Below are 17764 nucleotides of genomic sequence, written 5' to 3'. Positions count from 1 at the left end.
CCCTCTTTCCCGAACCCGTGTCTGCAGGAGACCTGGGTGCAGCCCTCCACGGGAACCCAGAGGTCCCAGCGCCCTGCCACGGGACAAGGAAGTCCTGCTGGAAGACTTCTTAGGCTATTTACCCTGTAAAGTACTCGTGGGCTCGTTATATTAAAAAAATAAAATATGTGTGCTTGAGCCTCAGCTTCCCAGTAAATTTTTTAAACAGGACTTGAATTCAGCCCCCAGAGGGCTTTGGGGCAGAGGGGTGGGGGGAGGTGAACGAAGGCACTCCATCGTGGGGACCTGTGGACAGGGAGAGGGAGGCTGAAATTCAAGAGATCTGGGAGCTGAGTGTCCGAGGTCCCACATGGGGGTTGCAGGAGGGCTCAGGCCAAAGGCTAAGGGCACAGCCACCTTCCAGTAGGACTTGGGGTCCTGCTCCCCTAGTCTCTCCTGCCTCTGATGACCCTGCGAGCAGATTGTCATCTGGCATCTGTCCTGGCAGAAGGAGAGAGGGGAGGCAGAGCTGGGGAGTCCTTGCTAAAGCCTCGGAGGAAGGAGGACCCAGGCCCACCTCCGTGGGGGTCAGCCAGCCTGCGTTCACCTGCTGCTTCTCCTCTCCGCCTCATCTCCCCATCGCAGAGTTAGATCAGGGGCCACTGTGTCCAAAGCCTGCCTTTTACAGAGAGGGGAAGTCTCAGCTAACGCTCCCCAGCTGGGGTTCCCCCACAGATGTCAGAAGAGAGATTTTTTAAGGTCAGATATGCTGAAATCAAGATGCTCCTCTTTGGTGATTTCTTCCCTCTTCCCATTCAGCTCTGGGCAACAGTGCTGGGGGGACTGAGGCAGAAGGACGTGGTCTGGGACACATGGCCCAACAGTAGAAGCTTCAGTTAGCAAGCCGGGGACAAAATAATGACGCAGAGAAATCCCAAAGCCTGGGTTGGGGACTGGTGGGGTGAAGACAGAGGGCTGAGGGTGACTCTAATGTTTGGAGACTGGGCCAGAGGTGGGGGTAGGGTCCAGATTTTGTCTGGGGTTTGCCAAGAATGGCTTTCTGGAAGCATCTTTTGGGCCCTTCCATCATCATGTGGTGGACCCATGAGCTACAAAACCTCCCAGACTTTGGGGCTATCAGCCTTAGAACTTTGGGGGGGTTCCAAAGAGTCCCTGAAGGAGGGTTTTGTCTAGCTAGAATCCCACCTAACAGCTCTCGAAGGAGCTGCTGTGGGCTACTTCACCCTGATCTTGGAATGGAAGTGAGCTGTCAGCCACGCAGGGGAAGGGCTCCGCAAAAGCCAGATGAGTCATATTACCCATTTCTACGGAAGCTCAGAGACATGGCTAGTCAGACGTAAGCCAAGACTTGAACCCAAGGTTTCTGAGGTCAGGTTCCTGGCTTAGGTGAGCCCTCACCCCACAAGTCTCTCCAGACTCCATGACCAGGCCGCTGGGTCCCAAACCCAATTAGGGGGCTTCTGGGTTTCCAGCATCAGTTCTGGAATTCACAAGAGCTCACATGACTCTGTGCTCAAGGTCTCAGCGGGATGCTGAAGCCTGACTGATTTCTCTTCTATGACCTGTTGAAGGTCACCAACTGCAAGCTTCTAAGGTAACAAGTTTCTGGGTTAGAGATCTGGGGATTTGGCTTGTGGTTCCTGCTTCTGAGGCCAGCCCTCACGTTGGAGATGGCAGAACCACCACACGAAAGAGCCTGCCTCCTTAAGTCCTGCTGTGGACTGAACCCCACCCCCAACCCTATTCATATGCTGACATCCTAATCCACCAAGGGATGGTATTAGGAGGAGGGACTCACCAGGTGAGTGCACAGCCATCTATGAACCAGGAAGTAGGCTCTCACCAGCCGCCACACCAAATCTGCTGGCATCATGATGTTGAACTTCTGAACCTCCAGAACTGTGAGAAATAAATATTTGTTGTTTGTAAGCTACCCAGTCTGTGATATTTTGTTGTAGCGTTGTCTTGACTGCATGGAACAGGAGCCCACTAGCTCCCCTTAAACCATTCATTCACTAAACCATGCCCTGAGCAAGGAGGAAACTTCACTTGCATTAAGTGGATGAGATATATAGGTTTATTTATTACTGCATCATAGCCTATCCTAACCCTAACTGACGTGAAAATGTGCTCCTTGAAATGGGGTGAAAACCTGGCTGGGTGGTGGGCAGTGAGGAAACACACTGCTGGATCCATTTTATGTCATGATAAAACATTTGGTAAAACTGTCTCCTACAGTAACATGGAAGGCAGATTCTTGCCCTGTTGAGGAAAACAATTTTTTTTAAGATTTTATTTATTTATTTGAGAAAGAGAGAGCGAGAGCACAGAGGGAGAGTGAGAGGGAGAAGCAGACTCCCCACCAAGCAGAGAGCCCGATGCAGGACTCGATCCCAGGACTCTGGGTTCATGACCTGAGCCAAAGGCAGCTGCTTAACCGACTGAGCCACCCAGGTGTCCCAAGGAAAACATCTTGAAAAATAAAATCTGCCCACCCAGAAAACCCTCCCTACTAATAATGTCGAAAAGGAATAGTTCTATTACTGAGTAAGCATTAACTCAGACCGGGCTGTGTCACAGGTCATCTGCTAGTTAAGACATAAAATTATTAAGACAGAAAAGAAATCCCACTACTCCCATGTAGACAAGCAGATATGACCCTATGTGCATATTCTCAGGTATGAACACTTGTCAGGCAAGAGGACTCAACAGTCCCACTCGCTATACGTGCTTTCAAATTCACTCTGCATTCACTGGGTTGAATGATCACTCTGTGGTCACTGGGGTGGCCGTCTGTGCTAGTTAATGACCTCTTTCTGAAGGAAAAATGAAAATTCTTGTACCTCTATGATGAGTTGAGATGCCTCAGCTGGATTCCCACGATAACAGGGAGATGGGGCGCGTCTTCCTTGATGTTGACATTGAAAAGATATGGCTCCCAGGCCCTGCTGAAAAATCTTCCTGGGTTTTAATTCTGGTAAGAGGCTTATTTAACCTTTAATAAAATTTGCGTGCATACCAAAAGGACAAAGGAATTCTTTTATTTTTATTTTTATTGTTATGTTAATCCCCATACATTACATCATTAGTTTTAGATGTAGTGTTCCATGATTCATTGTTTGTATATAACACCCAGTGCTCCATGCAGAACGTGCCCTCTTTAATACCCATCACCAGGCTAACCCATCCTCCCACACCCCCCCTCCCCTCTAGAACCCTCAGTTTGTTTCTCAGAGTCCATAGTCTCTCACAGTTAGGACAGAGGAATTCTTTACAAATACAAGTTTTCTCAAGGAAAGTTCCAAGAAAAGGTGGGGGAGAAAAGATCTCTTTCCTTTTGGAAAGGAAATTCAATCTTTTTTTTTTTTTTCCAAAAAAGAAAAAAGTGATTCAGGTTTTATTCGCCAGCAGCTCCGCCCTGTCCCTGCCTGCCGCGGGGGCCCCTTCCGCACTCGCGGAGTCAGGGGAGGGCCTCTCTGGCCTCCTCGGCTGTAATCTCCTGGGAGTAGAGGTCCGTGAAGAGGGCCGGCAGCCAGTAGTGGGCCTCCCATGGGGCCTGCAGGTCCAGCCAGGCCAGCCCTTCCTTCAGCAGGTGTTCCAGCACTTGCCGCGCTCGCTCGGTCTCCCATTTAAGACTGGCTTTGATATCACTGACGGTCACGTAGCCATTTTTCTCGGCCAGCTGCAGCACCACCGTGTGATCCATGTTGAGCTCAGCCGGAACAGACTGAATGAGGTAGGTGCCGCCCACAGGGATGATGCCGAAGCCCGTGCCCAGCGCCTTCAGTTTCTTGATGGCCCTGATCAGGTCGTCTTGGCTCACGTCTTGCGCGAACTTGCCCCTTCCTCTTAACACCTGTTGATGCAGTTCCTCCAGAGTTACCAGACCTCCATTCTGGTGCTTCAGGGCCAGGCACATACTTCAATAATCTGGACACCCAGCTCGTGATAGAAATCCCCCACACCTAGCATCTCAGACCAAAATCCTTTTCCAGAGGCCAGAGGGCCCACCCCAATGGTGGCACACATGTCCTGGAACTGCTCCCGGAACTCGGGATTCTTCCGGATCTCCTGCTTGTGCTTGCTGGCAAATTCCTCCAGGTTGCTCTTGAACATGTCCAACTGCTTCGACATCTGGGCCAGCTGGTCCTCAGCCAAGACAGTGCCTCGCTCCTTATGCTTGGCCTCGGCAAGCTTCTTCTTGGCGATGGCGCCGGCTCCCACCCCGCGGCGATGCATCCCCGCCCTGGGCCCGGGGGCCGCCCCGCTGCCGGGACCCCGGGTCTCGGTGTCCCGGGATCCGCCTCCGGCTCCCAACGCGGAAGCGCCGGCTGCGCGTCATCCAGGAAATTCAATCTTATTTTAATTTACCCTTGCAATTTTCCCCTTCTCTCACTATTTTAATGTAACACTATAACTTCTAATGATCTCCATCGCTGTTTCTACCTTTCTCTCGGCATTTTGCAGTCATTGAAATATTCAGCGATTCTGTGGTAAAATGCAAAGCCAAGTAATTATCAGAATCACACTGGGATGAATCAGAAAATTTAGTATGATATGGACTTGCGGAAAAGCTTTCAAATGTGTATACCATCAGTAGACATATTTATTTAAAGCAAATTCTTGATTATGTAAGGGAGGAAAAAATATCTTTTCCTTTTTACTTGTTAAAAACAAGACAACAGGGGCACCTGGGTGGCTCAGTTGGTTAAGCGTCTGACTCTTGATTTTGGCTTACGTCATGATCTCAGGGTCATGAGATCGAGCCCCGTTGGGCTCCACTGTAAGTGTGGAGTCTGCTTAAGATTCTCTCTCTCTCCCTCTGCCTGCCCTTCCCCCCGCCCCGCTCGCACATGCTCCCTCTCCCTCTCTCTAAAAACAAAAACAGTAACAACAACAACAAAACATTAAAAATAAGACAACAGGTGCAAAATGGAGTTGCTTATGCCAAGCCCATGTTACCAAACAGACTTAATTAGAATTTCAGCTCTTCTAGAAATTGAACCTTAAACCATTCAGGAATTACTTTTTTTTTTTTTTTTAAAGATTTTATTTATTTATTTGAGAGAGAGAGTGAGAGAGAGAGAAAGCACAAGAGGGGGGAGCGGGAGAGGGAGAAGCAAGCTCCCTGCCGAGCAGGGAGCCCGATGCGGGACTCGATCCAGGGACTCCAGGATCATGACCTGAGCCGAAGGCAGTCGCTTAACCAACTGAGCCACCCAGGCGCCCCATTCAGGAATTACTTGATCAGTAACTAGTTAGGCCATCTGCCTGAGAGACCCTTAGCAATCCCCTAAAGGAAAATGACCTTGCAATAAGCAACCTGCTTTTCTGCCTAGTATAATTTCCTTGTTCCTCTTCCCTTCTGCCTATAAAAGTCTCGCGTTTCATACGGCTCCTTGGAGCTCCTTTCTGTCTGCTAGATTGGATGCTGCTCAAGTTATGAGTCATTGAATAAAGCCAATAAGATCTGAAACATTTCCTCAGTTGACTTTTTTTTTTTTTAAAAAACATACTCTTCTAAATTCTTACCTAGGGCCCCTATAGCAAAAGACAGATTAATAAGAGAAAAGCATACAAATTTATTTAATGTAAGTTTCATGCTGCATGAGAGTCTTCACAAGGAAACGAAGACCTGAGGAAGTGGTTATGCCTGAGTGCTTTTATGCTAGGTTTGATGAAGAGTGGAAAGTTGTGGAAAAGTATGATAGAAGGAGAAACTAATCAAGGCCTGTTCATTCCAGTTCCTCTCCCCCTCCCTTCATGTTCAGAGATAAGGGTGCTCCTTTCCTCTGGGTATAAGGAGGGTGCCTCTCACATGAGAGTTTCATGACCTGTTTTAGGGGAAGGTCCGAAAGCCTTTCCTGAACCTGCCACTTCTCAAATTCCTTGAGCTTCAAAATCCTCTATATGCCAAGCTGCCATTTTGCAGGGGGTGGGGTGGGGTGGGGGAGAAGCGTGTCTCAAGTCCTGTTGATAAGCAATGTGCAAAAATTCTCTTTCAGCATACATTAATTTTACAAACTGTGTGTTGATTTTATTGTTTACCCTCTCATGGGATTAACTAATTGAGTATTATTTTGTAGTTGCTCATAAAGTCTTACCCCATCTTAGTGGAAGGAATAGCATAACTCCAGAGCCTGACAATCTAACATTTTAAGAGTTTTTCTCGTAAGGCCAATACCTTTGTCCTGAGTTCCCATCAATTGCATGAGTAAACTCACACATGATAATTTAGGTCCTTCAGTAATTTTTCTATCATCCTAAACAATATTTCTTGATGCAAGACATCAAGATGCCCATGGCCATGATCTTAGTAGCAAAGGCTTCTTGTGAGGGACCCTGGGAATAGTACAGACTCAGTTTGCAGGGTGTACTGTCCATGGCTCTAGGTGTTCTAAGTCTCAAGGACAAATACCAGTAGGCTGTTGTTGGCATCAGTCCAAGTCAATAATATATTATGATAGCAGGTCTGTCATGCTGAGCTAGCGGTGATATTTCAGAGCTGCTTGGTAGCTAACCATTAAGCTGCTTTGTCACTGAGCACCTCTGAGACCTTTGTGGTGAGTTTTTCCTCCAGCATTAAATTAGTCCCAACAGTCCAATTCCAAGTGTCCCCCATTTCCACTGCAATCATATTACATGTTTTCATAATTGTCCTGAAGCGCTGAGTTTATTGGTCTAAGTATTAATATCAAAAAGCATTAGCTAGACCTTGCCTGCTTTATTCCTCCAAGGATTGTATCTATTAGGTCTCTTTTTGTCCTTGGATGGCCGCCTTAATAAGCAAATGCCATAAAGAGGGGGACCCAGGGAGTACAATTCTAGTTGTAAAGACAGCCTCAGACACTTGGTGTCAAATTTTGGGTTTGAGTATTGACAAAAATTCTCTCCTTGACCAAACTCTGTGCCAGATCTTCTGGACTTGCTTCTTACCTAGGCCCTGACTTTTGGGCTTCCATGTTTATCCTTGTGTTCGCTTTTAGCAAGCATCCTGCTAAGTCAGTTTAGCCAGAATTACCCACCCTTGATATCTGGTCAGCTTGGGTATCTGATGGGGTTCTTCACCCTACCACTCCCAGGTGATGTCTGATCACCTTGGCTTGCCTTCAGCAAGACTCCTATTAGGTCAGTTTAGTCAGAATCCCCCCCGAACCCTGATGCTTCCTCTTGGTGATTTTCTATCCACTGACCTCCCCACCCCCACCCTACTCCTTGGCTATAAATTTCCACTGTTCCTTGTTGTGTTTGGAGTTGAGCCCAATCTTTTCCCCCATTACAAGACCCCCTTTGCAGAGGTCCCTACATCTATCCCATGGTCCTGAATAAAGTCTGCCTTATGGTTCTCTAAGTGTCATGAACAATTTTTTCTTGAATGGTATCAAGATGCATATTAGTTCCTTTTACATTAGCATTATCAAAAATTACTCATGAAGATGGTCCCAACCTCACTTTGCCAATAATAGGTAGTTGGACTTGTACGTCCAGACCATGTCTCTCCTGGGAGTACAATATGGAGCTGATCAGAAACATAATTGTGGAGGCGCTTGGTTGGCTCAGTCAGTCATGACCCCAGAGTCCCAGGATTGAGCACCGCATCGGGCTCCCTGCTCAGTGGGGAGTCCTCTTCTCTCTCTGCCCCTCACCCACCTTGTGCTCTCTCTCTCTCTCACGCGCTATCTCTCAAATAAATAAATATAATCTTTTTTTTTTAAAGATTTTATTTATTTATTTGAGACAGAGAGAATGAGAAACAGAGAGCATGAGAGGGAGGAGGGTCAGAGGGAGAAGCAGACTCCCTGCTGAGCAGGGAGCCCGATGCGGGACTCGATCCCGGGACTCCAGGATCATGACCTGAGCCGAAGGCAGTCGCTTAACCAACTGAGCCACCCAGGCGCCCCAATAAATATAATCTTTAAAAAAACCCCAGAAAAATGTAATTGTGGGAACCATTTCAAAGGAAGTAGCAAAGTTCCAAATAACATGTTTGTTTCTAATAAATGGTGAGTCTTAAAGTAATTGAGATAATCACTACTGTGAATAAGCCAGCAAGGCTGTTTATGATAATAATTTCACTAGAAAAGCTCTTTTCTAAAAAAAAAAAAGAAAGAAAGAAAGAAAGGAAAAAAAAGCTCTTTTTTATTGAGCTCAGTACCAATATCAGTGATTCTCAAAAACTTGTTTCAAGTCCTTGTGGGAACCTCATTCCCTTCCTTCTGAGATGCTGACTTCACATTAGAAGCATGAATCCAACTGGATTTTTCTTTCACTTTGATAGCTGTATCAGAACACTTGAAAGTGTCCCTCCCAGTGTGGTGACAGGCATCTGTCCACTGGAACACCTTTATGTACATGAAATCCCCCAGCAGAGAGGGGTGGTAGACCTCTTCCAATCGGTCCTTCCAGCTCCTTATGATGTTATGTCTCACAGTTTCTAGGGAGAGAAGCCCTTTTAAGTATTAAACATGTTTATGAGAGGATTCAGCTAAACTGGGCACAGAATATGGTCTCAGACCAAATTCATAGGCCTGTCAAACATAAGTTCTTAAGTTCAAAGCGAGAGACACGGGTCACTCTCATTTTTAACAAGGCTGGTGGTAAAGCCCTAGGCCATTTTCACTTGGTAGACTCCTCAATGAAGCTTTCAGAGTTGGATTCATCCATTCTACTTGTCCAAAGGGCTGAGAGGACAGGAAGTATCCCAGCATGATTTGCATGACTCCTGAGTGGCAATGGATGTCAGGTCACCTACACATCCCGCAAACCATAACGACACAAAAATCTCTTACCTTCCACAGGTGTCGATTCTATGGAATTGAGCTGCCCCCAGGTGCCTCCTATGCCTGCCTTGGCAGTGGCCCGGAAAGAATTCTCCTGACAGATAGCACGGTGCATCTCGGATACAGTTCGGATAATGTCAGCTGTTTGGTAGTCATGGTAAGAGTCTAGTGCCTTTAAAATCCCTCTCAGATGATTGACTCAGATGATTTTGTTGATGGCACATTACTAACCAAGCAGATGGGAAGTATGGTACAGGGATGATTTTGTTAGTGGATTCCCAGAGTCCAATCGAATTACTTTTGGCCCCTTTCTCAACACATTTGTCCATTTCCTTTCGTGAAGCATGTTTTTGAAAATGAGCAGAAATTACTTGCATTAAAAATGGAACATCTAAGGTTGGGGTCCACGTTTTAACAGGGGCTCCAGCAGCTCTGTCAGCAAAATCATCTCCTTTAGAAGCCGACATTTTGCCCAACGTGAGTCTATAACTGATTGCTGATACATGAGCTGCAAAGCCTCTGACAGCTCAGCTCTTAATTTTCCATGAGATATTTTAGTTCCCGTCTTAGTCAAGAGTCTCCTATTTTTCCAAGTTTGCCCTGTTGCTCGACAGACCCTGAACAGATATTTACTATCAGTATGTAGATTTGCTCTAAGTCCTCAACTGAGAATCATGGTCCTAGTAACTGCTAGCAGTTAACTCCACTCGTGCTGATTTAATTTCAGGCAAAACCTAAGCTTCCGAGGTTTGATGAGCAGCCACCACAGTGCAGGAAGTCTTGTCTTGGCCATTTTGTCCCTGAGCGTGACCCAGCAGGAAACATGATCAAATCTGAATTTTGAAATGGAATGACAGATAAATCCAACCGGGGCCTGATGTCTAACTCTGTTGCCATCATACAGTCCCAGCCATCTATTTGATCAGGTAACAGTAGCATGGTTTAGGAGGTCATGTCTCCCAAGCACAGCATGGGGGTTGGGTTATACCGCTTGGTCAGAACTGGTCTGATGGTGCACCTGCAATGCTGGGTCTTCCACACTTGAAAGATGGCCCATGACCATGGGCCAAGAAGTCACATGACCCCAAGAAAGGCTTGGCCCTTTCAATAAGGGTGTCTGCTACCACCACAGCTTGGAGGCATCCAGAAGAGCTGAGAAATAATGCTATTGGTCTAGAGTCAGATGCCAACTCTTGAGTTAAATTCTGCTAGCAGTCAGTGCCTGTGTTTCCATGGCAAATCATATGGAAAGATTTTTCAGGATTTGGAATCCTCACTGCCTGGGGAGAGACCACAGCCAATTTCAGTTGTTGAAAAGCTTCCTCCAGATTCTAGGGATCAAACACAAGGGCCTAGAGTATTATCAACCAGTTGGTCTATCAGAGGATTTGCCTGCTCTGCAAAAGCTGGAATCCACTGTGGAAAATATCCTACTAGTGCCCCATATTGTCTAAGTAGCTTCATTGTTGTTGTTGTTGTAGGCTATTTCATCTGCAAAATTGGCCAACTCCTACATTCTAACACTTTGTGGCCTTCCACGACAAATACCCGAAATATTTGACCCCAGTTTGGCAATACTGCAGTTTGTCTAGGGAGGTCTTACGTCCCTGCGTGGTGAGGAATTATCAGAAGCCAAAGTATCAGTTTTGCATTACTCTTTAGTTTCTGAAGCTACCAGCAAATCATCCACATACCAAATAATTATAGATCACTCAGTGAGACAGGTTTCCTGAAGACAGCTAGACAAATAGTAGGAGTCCCCAAACTCCTGAGGAATTCTTTGCTAAAAACACATTGGACTCCTTCAAAGGTAAAAGCAAATGGGAATTTGAGCTCATTAGTGAGAGGGACAGAAAAAAAGAAAAAAGAAAACAGCAGAATGCAGAGAAAAACTTTGCAAGCAACAGAATCAAAGTCAGAAAAGTTGCAGGTGTAGAGACCACAGGGCTCAATGAAAGGACAAACTCATTCGCCTCCCTAAGATCTGGTACAAATCCCCACAGGGGTCAACGTTTTATCTCAAATTCACCTTCCTTTCTTGCTGGAGGTATGGGAATATAAAAGGGTGAGTGTCCCTTTTAAAAAAATGATGGTTTGTTGCCTAATTTTTTTTTAAAGATTTTATTTATTTATTTGACAGAGAGAGACACAGCGAGAGAGGGAACCCAAGCAGGGAGAGTGGGAGAGGGAGAAGCAGGCCTCCCGCCAAGCAGGGAGCCTGATGCGGGACTCCATCCCAGGATCCCAGAATCATGACCTGAGCCGAAGGCAGACGCTTAATGACTGAGCCACCCAGGCGGCCCTGTTGTCTAATTTTTAAAATAACTGGTTTGATTTCCTCTAATAGAGCCCTTGAAAAAGATATTGTTTTACACATGGCCATGGCTTATCCTTTTGGTACGCTATTTTTATCAGTTCTACATCTCCAAAGAAACCAGTATCCTAATTCTCAAGGCCCCAGAGTGGTGCCTGGATCTGTTTCAGCCCGGGTGCTTTTCCAGCACGGTGTAAGGCTGCCAGTCTGTCATTCCCTCTCTCTTTCAGGAGGCACAGGGTAACCAAGTCAGCCTTTTGTCCAGGGAGCTCCATAAACACTCCATCGGAGCACAGAATATGGTAGGTCTCCACCTGCAGAATGGGCATCTCCCCTGTGGATTTACAGGGGAATCAGGAGAAAATAAGAACTCCTGTTCCTCAGTCAGGGAGGGAACCACAGAGAAAGAGGAACGGTTGAAAAGAACTCTTTTGTTATTGGGTGGAGTCTTTTTAAAAAATGATAATTAGGTCAACATGGTTTCCAGCATTGCTAAGCCTTCTATGTCTGAACTGATTTTATCTACTTGGTTATCAACTACTGAGAGAGGAATGTTGAAATCTTTAACGGTAATGGTGGACTCTTCATAAATATAGATATGATATATATATAAGTGGTGGTCTATTTCTCCCAGAAGTTCTATCAGTTTTTGCTTCATGTATTTTGAAGTCCTGTTATTTAGGTGTAGGCACATTCAGGAATGTCATGTCTTCCCTTGAATGCAGTGTTATGAAATGTTTCTCTATCACCCTGATAAAAGTCCTTTTGCAGTCTGCTTTGTCTAATACTAATACAGCTACTCTAGGTGTGTTTTATTTAGTGCTTGCCTAGTATATCTTTTTCATTCTTTCACTTTTAACCAGCTGTGTCTTTATATTTAAATTGTGTTTCTTACAGAGAGCATATTTTGGGTCTTGCTTTCCTACCCAATCTGATAATATCTGTCTTTTGTTTGCATTATTTAGGCCATTTACATTTAAAGTAATTATTAATATGAGGTGCCTGGGTGGCTCAGTCCGTTGGGCATCCGACTCTTGGTTTCAGCTCAGGTCATGATCTCAGGTCATGAGATGGAGCCCTGCAGAAGGCCCCACACTCAGCACAGAATCTTCTTGAGTTTCTTTCCCTCTGCCCCTCCTCCTGTTAGCATGCGTGCGTGCTCTCTCTCTGAAATAAATAAATAAAATCTTAAAAAAATAAAGTAATTATTAATAAGATGTGCCTTGGTGTGGTTTTCTTTATGTTTCTTGCGCTTAGGGTTTATTGAGCCTGCATCTGTTGGTTTCCATCAAATTTGGAAAATTTCAGGACATTGTTCTTTAAAGTTTTTCTGCCTCTTATCATTCTAGAACCTCAATGACATGTACGGTGGACTATTTGATATTGTCCCACAAGTCCCTGATATTCTATTTTCCCTCGTCTTTTCATTCTTTCTCTGTATTTTCCTCTCTTATCTTTCCTCTCTAATATCTACTCTGCTGTAAATTCCATCTGGTCTTTCTTTTTTAAATATCTTCTTTTTTATTTTTATTTATTTTTTATTTTTTTAAAAGATTTTATTTATTTATTTCAGAGAGAGAGAATGAGAGAGAGCACATGAGAGGGAGGAGGGTCAGAGGAGAAGCAGACTCCCCGCTGAGCAGGGAGCCTGATGCGGGACTCGATCCTGGGACTCCAGGATCATGATCTGAGCCAAAGGCAGTCGCTTAACCAACTGAGCCACCCAGGTGCCCTTTTTAATATCTTCTGTTTCGCTCCTGATCCTCTGCATTCCTGAGCACACAGAGCATATTTATGATAACTGTTTCTATGTCTTTGTCTGTTAATTCCATCATCTCTGTCACTTAGAGATCTGATTCTACTGATAGGTTTCCCCTTGATTATGGGTAATATCTTCCTGCTTCTTTCCATGCCTTTTGATTTTTTCTGAAAAAAAAATTACTGGGAAAATACATATAACACAAAATTTGCCATTGTAACCATTTTCTAAGTGTGCAGTTCAGTGGCATTGAATACATTCACATTACTGTGTAACCATCACCACCATTCAAACTCCATACTTGCAAAGCTGAAACTCTGTCCCCCTTAAAAAACAACTCCCCTCCCAGCCCTGGAAACCACCACTCTACTTTCTGTCTCTATGAATTTGACTACTCTGGGGACCTCATATGAGCGGAATCATACAATATTTGTCCTCTTGTAGCATGCTTATTTCATTTAGCATAACATCTCTAAGGTTTATCTACATTGTAGCCTGTGACAGGATTTTTCCCCTTTTTGAGACAAGCCTACTGATTTTTTTTTTAAAGATTTGTATTTATTTATTTGAGAGAGAGAGAGAGCACAAGCAGGGTGTAAGGTGAGGGGAAAGGGACAGACTCCCTGCTGAGCATGGAGCCTGACACCAGGCTCGATCCCAGGATCCTGACATCACAACCCAAGCCGAAGTCAGGCACTTAATCAACTGAGCCACCCAGGCACCCATGGCCTACTGATTTTTAATTGAATGCTAGACATTGTGACTTTTACATTGCCGGGTCCCAAATGTTGTTGAATTCCTTTAAAGAGTGTGGGATTTTCTGCTGACAAACAGCTTGAAAGGATCAAATGGATCCCCAGTAGCTTAGCCATGCTCCAGAACAAAGTACAACAGCCTTTCAAGGAAGACAGTATCTAGTCCCATGTATTATAAGCCCTTTCCATGCTGGATCTCTTCCCAGCCCTGCATGAGTGCCAGTAATTTTTCAGTCTACAAATTCCAAATCAGATTTTTGGGTTAAAAAAACCCCACAAAACCTCCTTAGGTGCACTAAGCAAAGGCCAACTTGAAATACTGCATTGGTATCAGTGAAGACTCAAGAAACACAGTCTAGGGGCGCCTGGGTGGCTCAGTCATTAAGCATCTGCCTTCGGCTCAGGTTGTGATCCCAGCATCCTGGGATCAAGCCCCGCGTTGGGCTCCCTGCTCACTGGGGGGCCTGCTTCTCCCTCTCCAGCTCCCTCCTGCTTGTGTTCTCTCTCTCGCTGTCTCTCTCTCTCTCTCAAATAAATAAATAAAATCTTTAAAAAAAGAAACACAAATTGACTCATTCTTATTATAATAAATGATATTTTTGCTCCCAATATAGTGTAGACTTCACTAAGATATTACTCCTCATATAGATATCAGGCTTGTACTTGTCTACCGTATTCTGACTTATCCTGTGTAACCTGAATAATTGTTAGAGTTATTCAGATATTTAAAACTACCACCACTCCAGTCAATCATGTGTCCTAAAAAGGACATCCAGGGGTGCCTGGGAGGCTCAATCAGTTAAGTGTCCAACTCTTGGTTTCAGCTCAGGTCATGATCTCAGGGTCATGAGATCAAGCCACACATGGGGCTCTGCACTCAGTGCTTGAAATTCTTTCCTCTCCCTCTCTCTGCCCCTCTGCTCCTCCCCATGCTCACACACTCTCTAAATAAAATCTTTTTTTTTTTTTTTAAAAGACATCCAGAAGCTCGTAAAACAAACAAAACACAGATTACTCTTAAAAACTTCCAGAAGGGATAATTGGTTTCCTTTTCATTCATACTCCACAAAATACATCTCCCACAAAGGGAATCAAACAACTAGAAAAGGTGTTCAAACTTTTCCCTAACCTTCAAAAAAGTCGTCAAAGATGATACTTCTATTCTGAAGGCCCCAAAACTAATCTAAATGTATTAGCTAAAGTAGTCATGGCAATCATATAGCCTTTGACTTGCTCTTAGCCAGCCAAGGGCAGGGGGTGTGTGTGTCCTAATGCTATAGCACATCTTGTTACACATGCATAAGTGCTACAGGGCATATGGAACAGTCTGTGACTAAGCTAAAGAAGAAGGACCTGACTCTCCAAAACAGACTCACTAGATTGTGGGACCTATTAGTTTGGAGACCTATCACAAGCATCGATAGTCATTTTGTGTTACTTGCCTATTTCACGGTTGATTTATATATCTTGTCCAGAGTTTTAAAAGCTACTGCAGGGGCGCCTGGGTGGCTCAGTTGGTTAAGCGACTGCCTTTGGCTCAGGTCATGATCCTGGAGTCCCAGGATCGAGTCCCGCATCGGGCTCCCTGCTCAGCGGGGGGTCTGCTTCTCCCTCTGCCCTCTTCCCTCTCGTGCTCTCTGTCTCTCATTCTCTCTCAAATAAATAAATAAAATCTTTAAAAGCTACTGCAGTCATTGTCACATCAGGTGATCCCACAACTCAAACTACAACAGAAAGAAAAGCAGAGATTAACTTGGGTCAGCTATAGAGTATGTGTAATGCAGGTGCTTCTGTTCTTAACAACATCTTAACAAGAATAAAAATCTAGACATCATGAATTAATGTCCCGCAGCCTGACGTCATCTGTCCTTGGCCAAAGAGAAACTGTGAGGGAAAAAAAGCAGCCCCTGACATCTGGAATTGATCTAATATTCATAGCTAGATCTCAGTGTGATCATGACGCTCTCTGAGGCTCACAGCCAGGCCATTTTGTTCTGTTGGACATACGAACCTTCATGGACTATCAACCTCAGAGGTTACTCTGAGACCAGGGTAAAATGAAACAAAGCTGCTTCATAATTTCATCTAAGAACAGATTCAATAAGGTCACTGTGCCATCCACAAAGTGCTCAGTTGTAAGACTGTTCCCTGCTTTCTAATAGCATTGGATGTGGAGCAAATCCCTGGCTTCCTTGGATTGGACCCTTCACCAAATCACCCACCTAGTGCCCAAATCCCCTAATAGGTTCCCATGATGTGCATTCTCCTTCCCTCTATCCAGTTAAAAAACCCAACTTGGTCAATTACACATATTACACATATGTTCCTCGTAAGCTGGCTGAAGGGCACTGAGAAATTGAATGTAGCCATGAGCACAGGGGCTGTGGAGTGGACTTGGCCAGGGTTCTGGCTGTGCCACTTACCTCCTGTGCACCCTTGTTCTGTACACTGTTGCTCCCCATGTCTCAGTTTCCCCATATGCAAAACAGGAGCATTCTGTTTCAAAGGCGGCTGGTATGAAGAGTTATGAAAAGAGGCCGGAAAATAACCAGATAACACACAGTGATTGTTACCATTCTTACTCCTTACTATCATAAATCATCCCAACCACAACTCAAGATTTGGGCTCCAGAAATGCAAATTTTCTCAGGGGACCAAATTAATTCAAGCCCTGTAAGGGGACTGTGGCTGGCCAGGAGCACCACTGTCTGCACTCAGCCCCGCCCACTGTCTCTGGTCCTTACTACTTCTTCCCTGGCATGAGCTGGGTAGAGTGGGTCAGTTGGCAGCTCGGTCCAGGCAGTGGGCATAGGGCAGGCTGTGCTGGCCACAGCCCTTAAGGATGTAGGCACAGCTCCTTGCCAGGCAGGGCCCCATGTGCCACAGCCACAACTGGGGCTCCTTAGGCCACCTAAGTGGGCCAGGTTAGCTCAGGCACCTGCCAGGTGTAGGAGAGGGGCTCACAGACCCATTCCCTCTCCATCTCCTATGGAACTCAGTCAGCCTCCCTATCTTGCCCCTCACACCTACCATGGATGAAAGTATTGTCATTAGCTTTAATGTCTATATGATCAACTCCTTCTGGGATCTACAGATTATCCTCTAATTCTACAAGGGAACAACTTTGTTTAAAAGAACAGGTGGGCAGACCCCACCTTCTACCAGGGGCTGAACCCTGTCTGCAACCCATCTTCCCTCAGCAGAAGAGAGGGGGGTGCACCAGATGTTTCCTTCCAACCCAGCCCCGTATCCTTTACCCGTGACCCAGTGATGGATGGCAAGAAGAACACTCTTTAGTATGTCTTTAAGGTGGGTCTTTTAGTAATGATTCTTAATTTTTTTAAATTTCTGGGAGTATCTTTGCTTTGTCTTCCTTCTTGAAAGATAGTTTTTAGGGGCACCTGGGTGGCTCAGTCAGTTGGATGTCCAACTTTGATTTCAGCTCAGCTCATGATCTCAGGGTCATAAGATGGAGCCCCAAGTCAGGCTCCATGCTGGGCTTAAGATTCTCTCTCTCTCTCTCCCTCTGCCCCTCCCCCCACTAGTGTGCACTCTCACTCTAAAATAAATAAACCTTTAAAAAAAAAGAAAGATAGCTTTTAATTTTTCTGGATATAAGAATCTTGGTTGACAATTCTTTTTTTTCTTTCAGCATTTTGAATATGTCATCTCACTGGCTTCTGGCCTCCATTATTTCTGATGAGAAATCATATAGGGTTCCCTTGTATGTGACGAGTCATTCTCTGACTGTTTTTCCAGGTTTTCTCTTGGTCGTTCAGCATTTTTACTGGTGTGTCTGGGTGTGGAGCTCTTTGTATTTATCTTATTTGGAGTTTATTGAGCTTCTTAGACATGTAGATTAATGCTTTCCTGCAAATTAGGGACACTTTTTTTAGTCATTATTTTTTCTGTTCCTTTCTCTTTCTCCTCTCCTCTCCTCTGGCACTCCCATTATATGTATGTTGGTATACTTAAAAATAGCTCATATTCTTGGAGGTTCTTTTTATTTCAATCCATTCTATTTTTTCTCTGTTCTTCAGTTGCATAATCTCTATTGCTCTATCTTCAAGCTTGCTGGTTCTTTCTTCTGCTAGTTCATATCAGCTGTTGAGCCCCTCTAATCAAATTTTCATCTTGTTCATCATACTTGTTTTTT

General features: G+C 45.0%; 1 protein-coding gene across 1 annotated transcript; it reads right to left on the bottom strand.

The window, feature by feature from the left end:
- Nucleotides 1-3374: 3374 nt before the first annotated feature.
- On the bottom strand, nt 3375-4323 carry LOC123853582 (vacuolar-sorting protein SNF8-like). Its single transcript, XM_045888152.3, is given in 2 exon segments — nt 3375-3916; nt 3919-4323. Coding segments are annotated over 2 exon segments (777 nt in total). The 5' UTR covers nt 4240-4323; the 3' UTR covers nt 3375-3460.
- Nucleotides 4324-17764: the final 13441 nt, after the last annotated feature.

The sequence above is a fragment of the Mirounga angustirostris genome, unplaced genomic scaffold (assembly GCF_029215605.1).
Source record: "Mirounga angustirostris isolate CCGP_5_RB_7025 unplaced genomic scaffold, mMirAng1.0.hap1 SCAF_17, whole genome shotgun sequence".
NCBI classification, from domain to species: Eukaryota; Metazoa; Chordata; class Mammalia; order Carnivora; family Phocidae; genus Mirounga; species Mirounga angustirostris.
This window is presented reverse-complemented; position numbering and strand designations above follow the sequence as displayed.